This window comes from Rhea americana, unplaced genomic scaffold (assembly GCF_003343005.1).
Source record: "Rhea americana isolate MKP2758 unplaced genomic scaffold, rheAme1 scaffold_227, whole genome shotgun sequence".
NCBI classification, from domain to species: Eukaryota; Metazoa; Chordata; class Aves; order Rheiformes; family Rheidae; genus Rhea; species Rhea americana.
The window spans coordinates 1,168,245-1,186,638 of record NW_028186343.1 but is presented as its reverse complement, the minus strand read 5'-3'; the positions used below and the strand labels follow the sequence as shown (position 1 = coordinate 1,186,638).

Here is an 18,394-nt window from a genome sequence, read left to right as displayed (position 1 = left end):
AGATACACAGGGAGTCTGTGCATCTACAACCTTTGAACAAGCCATCTTTATTTCATGGGAAAGTAAGATTTTTTTTATATATATAGTCATTATCCATAAGTTATGAGCAGTGCAGCAGATTTTTTCTTTATGATAAACTGAGTTAGTATGTCACTTCTCAGAAGAACTTTCTATGCTGCTCGCTTCTGGTTTTTGACTTGTAGCTGGATGTTTATCTTTCAGCTACTTTCCTAAAATTTGGCATACATAAATTCCTTCTGATATCTGAGACATCATTCAGGAAAAAAAATGCATTATACGCTGCTGGCTTTCTGAGCATGTTACCTTTCCCCAGATGCAGCTGTTTCAGAGGTCTTCTCCCTTCCTGTTTAACTTCCAGAAAGTTTCAAGGAATGGAGGGCAGACCACATGGTTACTTGAGCTGCATTGCAATTTCATTGACAAAGGTAGAATATCCCATTTGTATGGCCACAGTGAAGCTGTACTTCTAACTCCTTGAGAATAAATTACATAAGTTTGTACCATGTGCATAATCTATCTGATCAGCGTGTCTCTCAGTAAAAGCTTTGTCACTGGGATTGTATGTCTACTGGTCCAGGCTCCTTGCACTTTCAAATGTCAGTAGCTCTTCTTCAGCAATTCAGAGATCTCTTCTTCTGTGAGTGGACACAATTTAGGTAACATGCAATGTTCCGCAGGACTTATGGAGCATATGGGAGAATGCTGACGTTGGGTAATGGCTAGTGAAGTATTGAGCCATTTTTTTTTCCCCCTCTATTTCTTTTTTTAATAAACTACTCTTTTAGGTTTCCTGAAGTTAAAACAACTTCTTCCAGTTAATAGGTAGGCATGCAAGTGTTGTGCCTGAATATTAATGATGTAAAGTGTTGAGGTATTTTTTCTAGTATGGAGGTATAGTACACAAGTAGGGATTTTGAAATCAACCTAGTAAACCTATTTCATTTAGGATAAAACTAATCTTAAAATACTTTAAAGAATAGAGCTAAGTCAAATGGGACACTGAGATATATTGCCAGTTCAGTTTATCCAAGTGGCTGAAAGGATCTCTCTCTGATAAAAATAAAGCTCTTGGCAGTACAGATGAAAATACAAGTTCCCATTTCCCAGTGACATCTCCACACTGCCTTCTCTCGCTCAATCTAATAGCTGTTTTGTTGTTAATGTCTTGGAAAGTTAGCTAGAGCTCCTTTCTATTCGTTGTAACCTTTTCGTATCTTCTATCCTGTACTGCTGTTTCAAGTGTTGACAGACTAGGTGACATGGGCTGACATAGAAATCACTGAAATGTCACACACTGAGTATATTATAAGGAATGAGTACTAAAAATAAAACAGCATTGTGGAGCAATGTATTCTTAATCTTTAGAAATAAACATGAACATTAACTTTACATCAAATTGATATCTCAGTTGGTCAAGTTGTTTGAAATCTTTCCAAAGCTTAGGATTAAGTACAGAGAATAATAATGCAAAATCTAGTGATACCAAAGAGAACCTGATATCAGGACATACTTTTTAAATAGGAATTTTGTTGCTCTTGTTTAGGTACAGTTTAGTAGTCATTAGTCCTTCATCTCCACCACGGATGATAATCTTGGGAGTCTTAGTGCAGAGACATTAATAGCTACTGTTGATTTTTTGTGCTAACTTCGGAAATAATAGGAGACTTTACCGGAAGGGACCACAAAAGAATATTTAGTCCTTTGTTAATGACTTGCTTTTAATTGAGGGATCACTTGAGCTTTTCAGAAAAGCCCACTAAAAATCATCRCTAAAATTTCTTTTTGGAGATGAGAGGAACTGAGAAAATAATTTAGGTAAATACTGAAAATAATCATTTTGATACTCTTGAATTACATTGAATTGCATTAAAGTGTCTTTAATTATAGCAGTAATAATTATAAAGCACTAATGTACTCCTTGGTTTTGCATTTTTCAAAGGGATGGATAGCAACAGGAGTCGGGAGCTAGCAATTCCTATGTCTCACAGACTGCAGTGGTCTGTGATGTTGGTTGAGTAACAGTAATCTAATCCATATCCTTCTTTCAGCTGGTCAGCTATTATCAGATGAAGCAAAAGCTTTATAATACTTATAATGAATGTAAAATACACATACTACAAAGAGACAAACAATATGTATCTATATCATGTGAATTAGGCTATAAGAGTATAGTGCTTCCATGTGTGAAGTGTGTATCAACTATGTTTTTAAAGCAGAATTAAGGTAGAACTTGGTGCAACTGCATAAGTTCTGCATTGCAAACTGCAGCATTTAACTATTAACAGAGCTTTTTTGTTATATGAAGGTACATCTTGAAGAACTTAGCAATGAATGATGAAACCTCTTAGTTAAACTACGGCTGTTTGTCTTTGAAAACCTCCAGTGATTCTGTACCTTCTATATGCTATTTTTAGCTGTATGTAACAGTTAAACTAGAGATTAGGAGGAAAAAAAAGTAACTTTTTTGTTGCAATTAAAACACATTGTCTCTTGTTCTGTACTCAGTGAATATGAAGAGCAATTACTATAGTTTTATTTCAGTTAGTTTCAGATATTTGGAAATACAGTCCCATCCTTTTGAAGCTAAATAAGCCTAGTTCTCCCAATGTTTCCTCATAGACCGTGTCATTGATCTTAGTTTATTTTATTTTTTCCTTCTCATCTGAATTCTTTCTAGGAAATCAACGTGATGTKTTTTGTTTTGTTTTGTTTTGTTTTTCTCAGTGGGTCCCAAATACAGACGGTGTAATTAAGCTTACCTTTTATTAGTGCTTAGTAGAATAGAAAGGCTCTCATTTATGTTCTATATGAAGTTTCTGATTACACATTCCAGTGTAATAGTTTGCTGGAATGTTTCTGAAATAGCGTGACATTTTTGACTCGCGTTCAGTTTGAGAATTACTAACTTTCTATGGGCACATATGAATTCACATGCATGCAAAAGCACACATCGGCTTTTCTGGAAAAATGCAGTAACTTCTGCTTGCCTGTATTGTGCCCTGTTTCTCAAGACCACATTATTGAAATTGCTTTCAGTACTAATCTCTGCCAAGGTTTTTGGTAGCCTCTCACTACTTAGCATCTAGAGAGCGTTCCCTCTATTCAGTCATCCAAGATACAAATGAAAATTGAATTACACTGGACTCAAAACAGAAACTTTGAGGACCTTTCTTTAAGCATCTTCTCATACTAAAAATGAAGCATTGATTAATACTCTGTGTGCAGCTTTCCATCAATAATAGTTTCACTTTATACTCCCTAGAAGATTTCTGTATACTCATACATTAGTTATGGACTTCAATACTGGATTACCAGAAATCAAAGTACATGACACCTGCTGCTTTTGTCCCACTTGAAAGATTTTGTTCCACAGTTTGAATATTGGTCTGACCTGATTCGTCTATGATAAATCCATATTTTCTGTTACTGATCTTGTTATCTTTTAGGTGCTCATAGACAGATTTATTTGTGTACAAAAATTTTCCTGGAAATTGAAGTGAAGTCAGCTGGCTAATAGTGTCATGTCCCCTCCTTTTGACCTTTTATCTTTTCTAAAGACAGGTACTACATTTTCTGTTTTCCAATCACTGGAATCTTACTCTTTGACAGCTGAGAATTTACTGCCAATAACTATGATTGCTGCTCCTAATTCCTGAAGTACTCTAATGTTTTTCTTCATGCTCAGTTAGTTTGAAAGCATCTACTACACTCAAGAAGTATCTAAAATAACAGGAAGTAATCTCAACATCTCCTGTTTTTCAGAGATTTAAGGAGCTCAACATTAGGATCACTAAGATATTTTTTTTTTTTCATACAGTAAATATGTTGAAAGAAAGGGAAAATGAGCATATATACTGACACACTCTGCGTTTTAGTAGAAATTTTGAGTTAAAAGAGCTAGTTACTGCTAGAAAGGAGATGCTTACACTTGCTACCCCTGTGGAAAAACTTCACTGCCGTGCATACATTTGAAATATAACATGTTAACTCTCACATATTGATTTAGCAGTTCTTGATTTACGTTCTAATGTTTCATCTGTCCTTACCTACGCATCAGAACTGACCTCCAGGCTTATGACAACATTTAGATATTTGTAAATCAGCTCATCTTAAGGAAAGGTCTTTGCTGCTTTTATTTTGCTTCTTGATCGTATCAAGAAAACTAATTAATAAAATTTTAATGGGACTACCTGAACAGTGGCTATACCGTGCCTCTTGGTTAAGCTATTCTTGTACCTTAATAAGAAACTGTAAATTAATCTTGGTCTACAGATTTACAGAGTATGGCCTATGTGGGGAGTTTTGTTTTGGATGCTGAGTTCTGCTGGCACAGTATTACAGAACAATGCCATTTTTCATCCCATGGAAAATACATATGCATCTTTTTGTCTTTTTGTTGGAGATACTAAGTTGCATTTTTTGTTCTTACAGATTTGTCTTTAACAGCCCCTGATAGATAAGGACTTGCTTATATCAGGGTAGTTTCAGGCATGAGTGAAACATTTTAACTTGCTGTTCATTCTAAGCAAATATTATCCCCCACAGTCACAGTCATGTATAACTAACTGTCTTGCACTGAAGCAGCTGTCAGTGGATTAACAACTTTGTTCTGACGGTAATGTAATCAGTGGCCACCATACGCTGCTCCACCCAAGCATATATGTCAAGGCTGAGTCACTTCTCTTATTCTTCTGTCTACTGCTTTGAGGTCTAAGAGTTTTCCTGCCTGTCTTAAACATGCAGTTCTTTGATGGGTTGTTTATCTGCCATGTGAAATCATCTTTCAGAACACTTAATGAGCAGCATCTAACACTTTCAGGATAGATGGCATCAGTGATCAGTCATGTCTTGCCCTCTTCAGTGATACTGATTCTTCCCTCCTTTACAAGTAATTTTTACTGGTATTACTGTCTCTAGTTTCTCTTATCAAATGGGTTTTGATTATGTCAGACAAAAAGATACAGAGGATGCTTTTCAAAGCAAATGGCACAGTAAAATTGCAAAATTTGATAGGAACATACAACATTTGAAATATTGCATCCTCAATTGTTTGTCAAAGTTGAGCTTCATTTTTGTTGAACCAAGATCCAGGATTATATTTTGAAAAAAAATCTGCTAGGGGGACATCCTAATGCAGTAACCTTCAATAATACCTTATGAAAGAAGACTTTGGGGTTTTCATTTCCTAACACAAAGAGGTGAGGTAAAACTGGTATATTGAAGTAGGCAAATACATACCTCTTCAACAACAGAATGGGTGGTGGTTATGGATCCTGTGTTGCATTTGAAAGAGATTTGCAGTTGTTGTAGTTCTGTGTTACTGTTACTAAGATGCAAGTAACAGCTTGATGAGGATGAAATAGTGCATTTCTTCTTTATCTGTTTTGCAGAGAGGAGTCAAGATAGCACTGCAGCAGTGCTCTCTGACTCCAGTTCCACACAGGATATGTTTAATGAGCCTGCTAGTTCTCAAGACAGCCTGAAGAAGTCTTACACAGAGAAGAGGATTTCTACTTCCTGTTCCGACGCATTGATACTGAACAAAGAAACCCCGGGATCTGCAGAAGAAAAGAGTATGACCATTTTAATAGATAGGATCAGCTAGTATATTTTAATTAAAATGTTTCTTCCAGCATGCAGAAGCATTGAAAGATGCTGCACTGTGAGAATTTTAGTTAGACATTATTTCTGCATGTATGTGTATACCTTAAAATTAGAACTGTTTATTGTTTATATAGCCATCATCATAATTTACTTTATTTTAAAACCTTATGAACTGAAGAATTATGTGATCAGTTGCTGTCTGTGATAGCCGTTTGGCTGGCTTTCCTTCTTTCCTTAGGTATTGATGCCCTTTGTGTTCTGGCCTAGTAACAGACTGGCATTCAGCACCTTGAAGAGCACAAGTAGTGGAATTAGATATTTTATTCCACTGGATACTTATTTCAGTAGAGAAGTGGGAGTGTTCTCTGCCACAATTTTCCACATAAAATACCTTAGTGTTCTGTATTCCCCTGGAAAAACTGTTTCAAAAAAAAAATTTTTTTTTTTTAGACCTTCCAGTATCTATTAGCTGGAATTTTCCTCCCTCTCTCTCTCTCTCTGTACAGTTGGATGTGGTAGCAGGGCGACTGGACTTCATTAGGGAAAGAGATACAGAAAATAAGACCGACGTATAAATTTTGCCCATGCTTCTGGATTATATGTCCTTTGAAATGTGAGCTGATAAGTTTTCTGCCAGTTTAGACTATGTTTTAGTCTCTTCCAGTTTCATAGATATGCGAAACATGTTGTATGAATAGCCCTGATTCATTTCACTGATCTCTCTGGGAACAAGTGCCTGCTAATTTTTTTTTTATTAGTGTTGCATGCATAAAACCCTCAGTAGTTTAAGAATATTTTACTTCAGTCTTGCCTGAGTTAAGGAAATCCATGGTGATATGTTTGTGTACATAAAGCGAGGTAGATACTAGTTCCTAAGTGTATAAAATTGTACTTACACTGTCATTAATTCTAGTAACCTTTTGGGAGTTGGACTAAAAACATGGGTCGTCTTCAGGCTTGCAGTGAGTTGTGCCATTACCATCAGCTTTATGTCTAGAAAACTGCTGGATGCATTTTTATATTATTGATATTTATTAGTACAAATGCTGTATCTGAAAAGTACCTTCCTGACTTAACTACGAATATTATTGAATGTCAGGGTTTATTGAAGCTTAAAAAACTTAAATAATTCCTGTATGGTTTTTTAATTCATTATGTGCATTGAATATGTATTAAATAGGAAATATTTGTACATGCTTTCATTACCTGTGTTATATGAGCTGCTAAATTTTTTTTCGCTTGTTTGAATTGTCTAAGGCATGATTAAATGACAACAAAATCCAAAAGCAAAGCAACCTCCTTATAGACTAAAGGCCTGTAGACTTGCCATATGTAAGGCTATTGAAAAAATGCTTTTAGGAAATGCTTGAAGATTCGTACTATAATGCTCTCTGTAGAGTAAAATGATGGTGGATAGATTTCTTCAAGCAATTTTTGAAAAGTTTCTGGCCTGAAAAACATTCTTGACTTGAAGTTCAGCTTTATCAGAGAAAAAGTTAGAGCAAGTTTATCCTTCTTTAGTGGACTCCAGGTCATTGGGAGATAAAGTCAAATGTAAGAGGTTCTTTATCTGAGCAAAGACAGTAAAATTCTGTGACAAAACAATGAAAGCAGAAAATATAAACTGCATGTCTTGTGCATGTTTTTAGTAGTAAGGACTAGCTAACATGAAACGAGAAAATTTCCACTGTAACAAATATTTTCTAATGTGAGATTTCATATCTTTCAAGAAAAGATGATTGAATTGTGGTTTAGTTGATTACTGAGTTTACTACAGAAATGTTTGAGTGTAACTCTAGGTTCTGTATTATCTAGAAAGGTGTATCAGTTACTGATGATTTTTTTTTTCTGAGCTTAAATCATATTCGAAAATTGTATGCTTCTAGATAGATTGTTTAAAATAACAAATTTCACTTACCAGGATAACTTTATTTTTCTGTTCCTTCTTTCTTTCTTTCTTTGCAGTGTATGTTTTTGAATTTAATTTCTTCTTTTGCTGTTGCCCCCTCTTATTCTCTTCTAATGCTATATAAATCCTGCACTGGGTAAGGTAGGCTGGCTTACTACTATTGCTCAGGGAAAAGTACCAAAGATGATGGAGAGATCAGTGTGTGTGGCTCTGTTAGTGAGCTGCAGCTTATTTATTAAACATCAAGAGTAGTAATAATTTTTTGTAGGAAGCACTGGGATAATTCTGTGTATACTTTAATGAAGAAAAGGATTACCATTTATTTTCTATCATTTTTGTCATGCAGTCTACTGTTAATGTTCCAGTTGCAGGAAAGCCAGAAGAGCTGCTGGAGAACTCAGAATCTTACCATTCTGCTGAGCCTACTGGCCAAAAAGTTCTACTGGATCCTCAGTCTGCTTCTGGCAATCCCATCAAAGCTACGATCGCACCACCTTCCCAGTGGGACTGCAAAAAGAAACCTGAACCTTGTGGAGATGCTTCTGAATTTCCTCAGGGTCTTCCAGCAGACCTTGAGGAGCAGCGAAAGTTCCTGACAGAGCAGTGTATTGCCTCCTTCTGTCTCTGTCTCAGTCGCTTTCCCCAGCACTACAAGAGCCTCTACAGATTGGCTTATCTCTACACATACAGCAAAACACACAAGGTGAGACAAACTGCTGATGCAATAGCTTGTTGACTGTTGGTTTATTGCCTGAGTATATAAACCATATTGCCATTTGTGTTGATTCAGAAGTTTCAGTATTAAAATGCAGCAGATTTACAGGTTTACTCCAATTTGGATTGAAACTATGCTTTGGGAAGTCTGCTGCACCTAGATCATTTATGATTTGTGTGTGTGAGGCAGGTGAGTAGGAAATTCCTTTTTTTTATTATTGAACTAAATTATTTTTTGCTCTTCAGCAAAGAAATAGCTTTTAGATACGTCATATAAATGATGATATTCTTGTAAAAATGACAGTCATTATTTCTTTTAACGAGTAAGTGGACTGAAAAATGGCTTGAAAGCAGAAATTCATCAGATTGATGGAAAAACACATTAGGTGACACATACATGTTTTCTGAGAATCTTAGGTCTTCATCAACAGAATGAAAGATTCCCTAATGCCAGAGCATAGAGACAATTAATGCATTGGACCCACTTTTTAAACAACACAAAAACAAAATTGCATACTTAATTTTGCATGTGTGGTCATTGTATAAACAGAAATAAGATGAGAGTGGGTGCTTTAAAATGTAAGATTTGATATTTGTGTAGGTCTGTGACAAATAAAAGCACTAGATTTCTTGCTGCATTCATGAGATCTCAAGCTACTATGTAGTTTAGGGTCATGCATTTTAATCATAAGGAAGTAAAATGGTTCCTAGTGGCTTGCTAGTCAATCAGCAGTGTTTTCACAGAACTCTGAAAGGATTTCAGGTTGTTTTGAAAGGACTATTCTGGAGCAATCCAGAAAAAGAAGCTAATATGAAGCCACTATGAAAATAGGATTATTATATATCTACCTCCCATCATACAGTTGGGGAAAGCCCAAGTCTTTAACACCTACATGCATTCTGTTCATCTCCTAGGAAAAACTGCTTTCTCTAATACTGTGCACAGGATTAGGGTAGCTACCTGATGACTGTTTAGATATAAAATCCTAACTATTTCTACACAGAAATAAGACTTGACAGAAATATAGCTTGAAATACTCTAAAGTGGGACATTGCATTTTTTTTTTTTTTTTTTTGTCTCATGATCCTTTCTTTACGTTTTATTTTCATCTCCTTGAGTATGACAAAATTATTTGCTGTTCGGAAATCATTGAATGAAAGTCAGTCAGAGACCCTGTTGTGCATTAGCCTGTGGTATTGGTTTAAACAAGGCATAACTGTGTCTTGGTCACTGTAATAGAATGAGTGCGTATTTGAGGTGAAGGTAAAATAACTTTCTTATTGCAGCATGACTCTTGCATGTTCTGCATGGAAGAATTAATTTCAAAGGTCTTCTGCTATTAATTAACATTCTTCTGATTTAAAGTCATGCCTTATTTTCAGATTGAGCATATTTATTTTATGTTCAAAGCTGGTAACAGTGTTGCAAAGAGGATTATCTCCCACATAATTAAGCAATATTTGTAACACACATATACTACATTCTCCTTATGAAAATGGTAGAATTATCACTGCAGAAGTCTGGTAAAATCTACTGCATGTGGATGCCATAGAACTTGGTCTACAGAAAGTATGATTTTCATACTTCTGCTATGCTAATCCTTTGTCTTTCTGAAATATCAGTTAGTAAAATGTATATAAATTGTAAGTCTAAATTGATCAGTTATTTGACTAATTGTGATAATCAAGGTTTGAACTCACAGATTTTGTACTTAGAACTCTTGTGTCATGTCATATGTGGCAATATGAATTCTCTTCCCAGCCTGTATCAAAGCTTTTATGAGCTAAATTTCCACCCAGTACCCTAATACTGGAAGGGAAGGGAATGAAAGCAAATCGTACCACTTGGTACCCATAATAGAAAACATATTAACAGTACTGCTTCAAATTGAGCAGCAATGTGTATTAGCAATCAAGCGTAAGGTTTTGAATATTTCATTTGGCTGTACAGTGATATCCAAAAAAATGACCTTTTTTTTTTTTTTTTTTTTAAGAAAGCTTGTTTTGAAACTGTTTGCATGTGACAGTTGTTAATTTCTTCATGGAGCTAATCATTAAAAGGAGCTGTGGATTCTCACAATCTGTCATTACTGTTACTGACAAATGATTGTGTATCAACATTCAAAAAGAAGAGCTGATGTTTTTAATTCATTGGTTCAAATAGCATGTCCTTGCCTGAGGAACTATTTGCAAAATACTTTCTTCAATTTCTTTTATCTTGATGATGTCTCCCCTTTGCTTTTTATATCTCTCTCTACATATAAACATAAACTTAGTGATTTGTGATGTTTTTCCTTGTGAAACACACAGCGTTGTCTAAATCTCTCCCCTCTTAGAACTCAACAAACTTGAATCATGCCTGTTTGAGGCTAGTAGTTTTCAGATTCAGCTAGGACTGTTGGGTTTTACTGTCCTTTTAAAATTATTTTTGCTGCATGATAAACAACTACTCAGCAGCATGAAAAAAAAAAATCTTCCTGCTAACATGTGTGTGTACACTGCATGCTGTCATGAGATCATAATTTTCTTTTTTAGACTACTGATTCAAGTTCTTTCATAGAACAAGGTATCTGTGATATCTTTGGCATAATGATACACTGATACATCTTTGGCGGGAGTTTTACTCCTAAACAAATTTAAAACACAAAAGGCAGCTACTGCAGCAATAACCAGAGTGAGAATACTTAGATATCCTGCTAACAAGCCCAATATTAAAAAACAAAAAAAAAAAAAATAAAGTAGATAAGGTTGAATTGCTACTGGGGCAGACTAGACTACTAGTAAGTTTTAGAAAGCTGAGATTAATTGTAAAATACATACAACCATATTGGAAAACTCAGCATTTATGTGCCGCTGCCAGGAGTTTCTATGAAGAATGGCCAAAATTTATGGCTGGCCAGGAAAGGAAGAGATTGGCAGGTTTCCATAGTGAGTAGAACAACAAGCTTTCCATATGCAAGCTGTTTTCTCCTGTGTTATTGTATTGTCGATTTTGCTGTTCAGCGATTAGTAAAAATAGTCATTGGGCTCTTTTTTTTTTTTTTTTTAAAATCAGCATTTTGTTTGGCTACACGTTCTGTTTTTTTCCCCTTCTAAAATTCTGCTTAGTCTTTAGAGGCTATTTCTCTTTATTGTGTTATCACAGCAAATTTGCACATAACTTCATTTTTTTCACGTTGAATAAACATGCAGGAAAGTGAGGGTGAATATTTAGAAGTTGTTATTTCATTGCCAGCTTGGGCAGTGCTTTTAGTTTCACATTTGCATGATCTGTCTATTTTGAAGAGGAGTCTTCATCCTTTTTGATGTTAAATTTTTACCTTCAAAATGACAAGACATCATTTATCACTATAATTAACAAGTTCTGTGAAAGTTGAATATTTACCTTATGTTGAATATTTTATCTTATGTTGTCATGGATCAGTATGTAGAGTAGCTCTGATATTCTTCAACTAGTAGATTGTCAGGAAATAAAAATCCTTATTTATATACTTTTTTATTATGGAATGAAAAGTACTTTGCAAAGTCTCAAAGATATTTCTCAGAGGTATTGTTGTATGACTTAGTTTCTGTTAAGATTATATCATCTATTATGCCCTTAATGGGTTTTTAACAATTATTTGCTGGCATCATGGTATACTATCAGTAATGTAAAGCTAGAGTACTTSGCAAACTGGTACAGTTCATTAGCTGATCTGTAATGTACTCACTGACTGAATGTGGCAGTTGTATTGTGGAGTAATTTTTAAAAATACTAGAAAAATTCCAATGTCATGGTATGCATTACAGCTATTTTAATACTATTTCAGGTGAAATGTCTCCTGCTACTTTTCCAAGATGAGGTTGTGAATTTTGGTTCAGAAAGACAATAGGAATTCACTGCTATATCATTCTTTCTGTAGCTTTTATAATATTAATCATCCATCACCTGGACTGAGATATCCTGATTTGTGCAGTTTAAGGCTTGTGATACTGAGCCAGATTTGGACGCAGTAACCATGATGCACTTCACAACAGAGACATCAGGGCCTGCCTGACTGTACTGACAAGGTCTCTTTTACATCATCATTCCTAAGAAGACAACTGTAGTTGTATTGATAATTACTGTTGTGTGAAAGTCTTTTTAATTCAGACTACATAAATTAATGTCAAGTATAATATATTGTCAATACTGTGCAATGTTCAGTCAAACCAGGCATAATGCATGCATATAAAAATTACCAATTATTTATAGACTTAATATATGCGTATGCATACAGAGAGGCACAACGTGTAAGCTTAATATGTCTAAGCATTTCAAGTAGCAACAGTTTGGTAATAACGGTTCATTTAAAATGCTACCATTAAGGTCAAGAATCTGTTTATTCTGCTTTTATTTGATGCTATAGCACTAGTTCCTAATGAGACAAAGCCTATCTAACAGACTATAAAAGAAAATAAGGGGAAGGACTAAGCACTATTAGGACATTCTGTGCACTTCTCAGCAACACTTCAGAGTTCATGGGTTAGGTAAAGGTGGCTTTTGACACCGTGGAGTTAAGGGGTATCCATTTCTGAGGTGATTCAGATTTCCATTTATCTGACCACGAGAGATTTTCCTTTTCCATTTTGACAATGCAGGTAAACTTTTCTGCAAGTTACTGTCAGTCATCTTGCCTTTGAATCTTGGGGTGATGAGGATGTGGGAGGCAATTGCTGAACTGGAAAGAGTACTTTATAATTGCCCTGAGTCAGACAGCTAAATCCAGCACTTCAAACTGGCAAGCAGTGTGCCAAGAAGAATAAATCCCTTTTGCTATGTCCTGGATCCCTTCACCCACTCCTAATAACTCCATCAGCTAAAAACTGAGCGGAGCAGACTGTGAAATCTAATGAGTTGAGACCTGCTCAGGCGTATTTACTGGGAATAACTGATCATGCTGATTTAAGAAGGGCAGCAGAGAATCTGTAACTACATTTTTTATTSACATTAGTTTTGATTGTGTGAAGTTACCGTGTAATTGCCCCATTTGTCTGAATGATCTTTTATGCTCCTAGCTAGGTTGCTGTTATCATCTGATTCAGTAAAAGCCTATGAATTATATGTACTAAATACATGCATGTAGGTGGTCAGTATAATGTACATAGCACATCACCAGAACATGACACTACACTTAATGGTCTCTTAACATTTTCAGTATAAAACTTAGATTCGGGAATAATATCCATAGCTTAACTAAAAAAGAAGAAAAAAAAATGTAGACTTGGATTTTATATATAAACTCTGTGGTGCTGGTGGTATTTCTTTTAAGGTTTTCTTTTGTTTTGTTTTTTAAGATAGTTTTAACTAAGATTCTTATGACCACACATTAAGCAATTTTTTACTTTGTTCTCACAGTTAGTAGAATCTCCTTTTGCTTCTGGTTACTTTAATATGACATAAAGCATTTATGAGTCTGGATCTTCAGGGCTTATTATGATGGGCTTATTTTTGTTGGATCCTGATTTTATTCAAAGCAGTATGGTTGAAAGATCAAAGTCAACTGTAAGTTTGTTTATTATGACTTTTGCTTCTATTCTATTTCACTATCAAAAAGTAGTAGTACATTGTTCTTTCTGGAATTTGAGCATTGTGAACTGGATCTTCTGTGTAGTAGAGTTTAAGGAGGGGAACAGAAGAGTGGCCCTTTTTAATTGTTAGGCTAATTCTTGGAATGGAGCAGAGTAAAAACACCGTCCCTAGCAACTTGCAATAATTCTTGATATTTTCATATAGATGGTAGGGATTTACGGTAGTCTTTTCTGTATTTTCTTTCTCTTCTATATGGGATCCAGCATTGTGAGCTGGGAATAGGCTTGCATGAACCACTGAAGTGGCACTCTTCAATGTCTTCAGTCTTTAGGTTGCCCCAAACAGGAGGACTCTTCAGATGACTTGGCTGTAGTACGTTTTATTGCCTATGGTACCACAGTCAGGCATCTCTCTCAACTCTCTAGAAGAAGAGGAAATGTGCAGACTTGTGAAGTATGCTGCCATTAGTGTTTTTTAAGATTGTGCTAAGCAAAAATTTTAAGGCACAACTTGAAAGATTCATTTCTGTAGCGTATTAAGCCCTGAAAAAAATAGTTTTTTTTGGCCCAGGATAGGGCAACAGTGTAATCAGCATGATGCAGAAATCCTTGGGTGGTCTACTGAGTAACTTTAAATGAGACAGTGCCATCTCCTTCCTTAAACAGGGATACATCCATTTTTAGTTCACAAAAATAAAATGGAGAATTTCATACATTTTAGATAGCAGTACAGCTAAAGATTGATTCTTGCTGTGTTAACATTAAAGACTGCTTTATCACTGGCTTTCGTGGAAGACCAGATTCCTATGGGTTCTTTTGTGTTGTATTTTTTTCTGTAGGTATTTCAGAGTATTTTACAGGCTTCGATTAATTGAATTACAGAAATGTGTATTACAGAAGCAGTACAGTAGAAGTGTATAGTTAAAGTTTACATGCTTTACTTTCTTTAATCTTAATTAAATTTGACATTTCTAAGTATCTGTCTGAGATTTCCAAAATTCAGCTCTCTTGCACATGAATCCATAATTGGCATTTTGCCAGAGAGGAGGCTCCAAATCTGGTAAGACATTGAAGACTTCCGTGTGGTCACTGTCAATAGGACAGAAACACTTGGGACTGTGCAGGGTTTCTGCCCTTTCCCTAGAATCTTGCAAAGAAACCACCTGGAAAACAAGCTAAGAATCAACCTGGAAACCTGTTAGTAACCGAAATAGAATATTAAGGTGACATTACAACTTAGAGGTAATTTACTTGTTGGATGGACATGATTTTATCAAATTTATGGTTTGTAGAAGTGCATCTTCAGCCAACACAAATCGGAATCCAACATTGTCATCTGTCTCTACAGAACAAAACATCTTCGTGTTTCTTAAATCTTTTCTGTAGTAAAGCTATCGTCCTCTATAAAAGCCAGTTTGATGCTCAGTCATGAAGTCACTGAAGGAAAAACTGAAGTAAAGCAAAACCTCTGTCAGTGAAACCTTACAGTTAATAACTGGCCCATCTGTTAGCACTCCTAAGCAGCATGTGTTGCCCAGAGCTGACAGCTGTCCCTAGTTTCCACCTTCACAAGAGATGTTCATGTCAGACACTGAACTCCTCGAGAGTAATGCTTTTATGAATTTTTGATCTTAGTCTCTTATTAAGTCCTTTACCAATACTTTCTCCATTAACTCATTGAGTAATATTAATCCAGTTTGATGACAGGCCTAGAATTTTCCACAGAGATTAAGTAAAGTTACTTGGGTATCGATGGCGGAGCAGAGATAAAAGGCCTAAATGAACATCGCTTCYGAAAGAAAGCTGCCGTTTAAGCTGAAGGGTTGCCTCGTCTGCTTGGCCTGCCAGCTGGCCAGGACGCTTTTGAGCTCCAAACCGGGTGGTGGTGTCAGCCACAGGGGGAAGAGCTGAGGAACCCAGGGGGGCTGCGGGAAGGGCTGGGATGGCGGGCCCRGGGGGGCCCGTGCAAGGGGCTCGATGTGTGGAGGAAGCCTCTAGGACATCCTGGCCAATTCCTTCCACTGTCTGGGGATAAACTTCTTTCTTTACGCAGAAAATATTTTACCCTAATGAGCGCAAGTGCTCGCTCTGTKAATCAAACTTGCTTTTCCCCATGGAGGGATGTCACCAAATTGCGCGTCCAGACACCATCCGAACTGAAGCTTTAGCTATCACGCTGGAGCTCCTGGGAAAATGAGAAATGAGCTTGTCAGTTAATAAATAAAAGCCAGGGAATGTGCAGTACGTATAGCTGTGGTGCGAGCCCCGAGTGACTCACGTGCCCCCTGCTCTTCCCCGCAGAACCTGCAGTGGGCCCGCGACGTGCTGCTGGGCAGCGGCAGCCCCTGGCAGCAGCTGAAGCACATGCCGGCGCAGGGCCTCTTCTGCGAGAGGAACAAGACGAATTTCTTCAATGTAAGTTTATACTGTTGATAAACATACCAGCGCTTTCTCAGCTGGGGCTTAACATCTGCTTCTCCTTCACGCAGCTTGCTAAGGGACGGTAACGTGGGATTCAACATAGCAGCATTAAATGAGCCACCCAAAAGATGAAGTTGTATTACAGAGGAATTTGCTGGGGTCCTCCCCTCGTAGAGGGTTTATTCCTGGTGTGCTTTAAAAGATGGGGAGGGAAGCACTGATGGTTCTCAGTTGTATGTTGTTTACCATATATTTGGTAATGGTATGATTGGTGGTTGAGACCTCTATACAGGTTCTCTATCTGTTCCTCTTAATTATCCTCTTCCTTGTTTATTCGGTCTCAGCTAGACTTCACTTCTTGGAACAAGCAAAAACTTGCTCCAAGAAATCTCAGGCTTTCCTGAGATTTTCCTCAGGCTCCTCCTGGAAGGAGCTTTCCTCTGTTCAGCTTTGGCAGTGCCTCTGCAGCAAGAGCAGCCGCAGCAGCTCAGGCACGCAGATCGTCCCTGCGCCTCTGGGCTCTTTCAGACTACGAGAGCATCTCTGCCTTGCTCAGTAACGTGGCACGTAGCATACTTGTGAGGATCATCTGAGCGCTTTCACTTAGCAAATTCCCTGCTGTGGTAGAGACTTTAAGATACTGATGTTGTCTTTAGTATCTCCTGCTTTTCTGAGCTATGTTCTAGTGTTTGTGGCTTCTGCTCTTTTGTGATAGGATTCGGTAGGCGTTTTGCGGATTGTGGTATGTGGAAAGGGCCTGGAGATGTTCTGCTTTGTATTTCTGGGCGATGTGTCTGTTGTATGGTTGCCAGTGATTGCAATGACAGAATTTTAAGTCTCTGCTTATCTATCCAGTGCTATGTTCCTAGCTCTGTTTTAATATTTTTAATTCCTGTGGCATTTATTTCCATTTTGCACCTGTTAACATCCATCTTTTTTGCTTTATGTTGTGTTAATTAGCACCTCTGTCAGACTTCTATTAAAAATGATATGTGCTGTCCTCTAATTATAAGGTTGAACAACTAAGAAATATTGACAGTAATTCCAAACTGTATCATGGATCAGTTTGCAAAAAAACCCTTCTATTTCATTCCATTCTTTTGAAAAGAAGTTTTGATCAACAAACACGGTCAGCCTGACAGGGTTTAAACCACGTGGTTGTGATCTGGCTGATGACTACATGACTTTCTACTGGTTATTCCCCTGCGATATCTGCCTGCTTTCTCTGCAAGAATCCTGCAGTATCAGTCATTAACTCTTCAGGCTGGTGAATGTCTTGGCTCTGATCCAACTAACACAAGCACTCTCACAGCAGTTAATGAAATTATTAAGCGTTCTTAAAGTTAAATGTAAGCTTTGCTTGATCAAGACTAGCTTGTTCATTATTGCAGGGTTAAGTGTCAAGAGTATCCTATATTTTCATATATGAGGAAGGCAAACAGTGGAGAACTAAGCAGTGTGCGTAAGGGAGTGTTTCTCCTTGAAAATGTGAATTACCACATTAGGAGAGAACAGTGGCTGACATATTTGATATCTTATTTTGGAATGTCAATGTTAGGTAATTTAATTTAAAGATAGATCCCATCGTATCTGTAGTTGGATGTTTCCAGCATTTTAAAAAACGATTGTTCCTGACTTCAGATAGCAGTCTCTTTATACACTGAAGATTGAAAGATGTTAGCCTAGATACTAGACACCTATACAATAATTCTATTTTTTTTTTTAATTTTAAAGGTACTTATTTCCCATAGTTTAATACCATTAATTTTCTTTGATAGGAAATTAAACGTTTTGAAGTAGAAAATAACCTTCAACAGAAGGTACACCCTAGCCCAGTGCAATGTACAGGCAGTACTGTAAGAAAAAAGAGACGATGGTGAAATGATGCTTTTGGCTTGGACTTAGGTCTGCCAATAGTTGAAGACAGCATTAGTCAAGAGTCCTTCATGTAGAACGCTTTCTCTAGCCTTGAGACACTTCAGTCTGGGGACTTATATCTCAAGTGTTCCAGTGCATCTCAGCTATGGTGACAAGTATAACTAGCACATGTAGTGCCTCAGACAGCCAAAACAAATTGTTGAGCTAAAATCAGTCTTTGTAAATCAGTGCTAACATCTTGACTTTTCCTGTAGACATACCGTGTAGTCTTGCTGTTGAACAGGTACAATATGCATT

The 18,394-nt window shown here is 36.7% G+C and overlaps 1 protein-coding gene across 3 annotated transcripts in view; it reads left to right on the top strand.

Annotated features, from left to right (window-relative positions):
- CABIN1 (calcineurin binding protein 1) overlaps positions 1-18,394 on the top strand; it is a 123,173-nt gene that overhangs the window by 36,947 nt on the left and 67,832 nt on the right. For all 3 annotated transcript variants that reach the window (XM_085305832.1, XM_085305833.1, XM_085305831.1), the window contains 3 exons: positions 5,412-5,594; positions 7,900-8,237; positions 16,100-16,213. In XM_085305832.1, the coding sequence (XP_085161958.1) occupies positions 5,412-5,594; positions 7,900-8,237; positions 16,100-16,213 (635 nt within the window). The remainder of the gene's footprint in view (positions 1-5,411; positions 5,595-7,899; positions 8,238-16,099; positions 16,214-18,394) is intronic.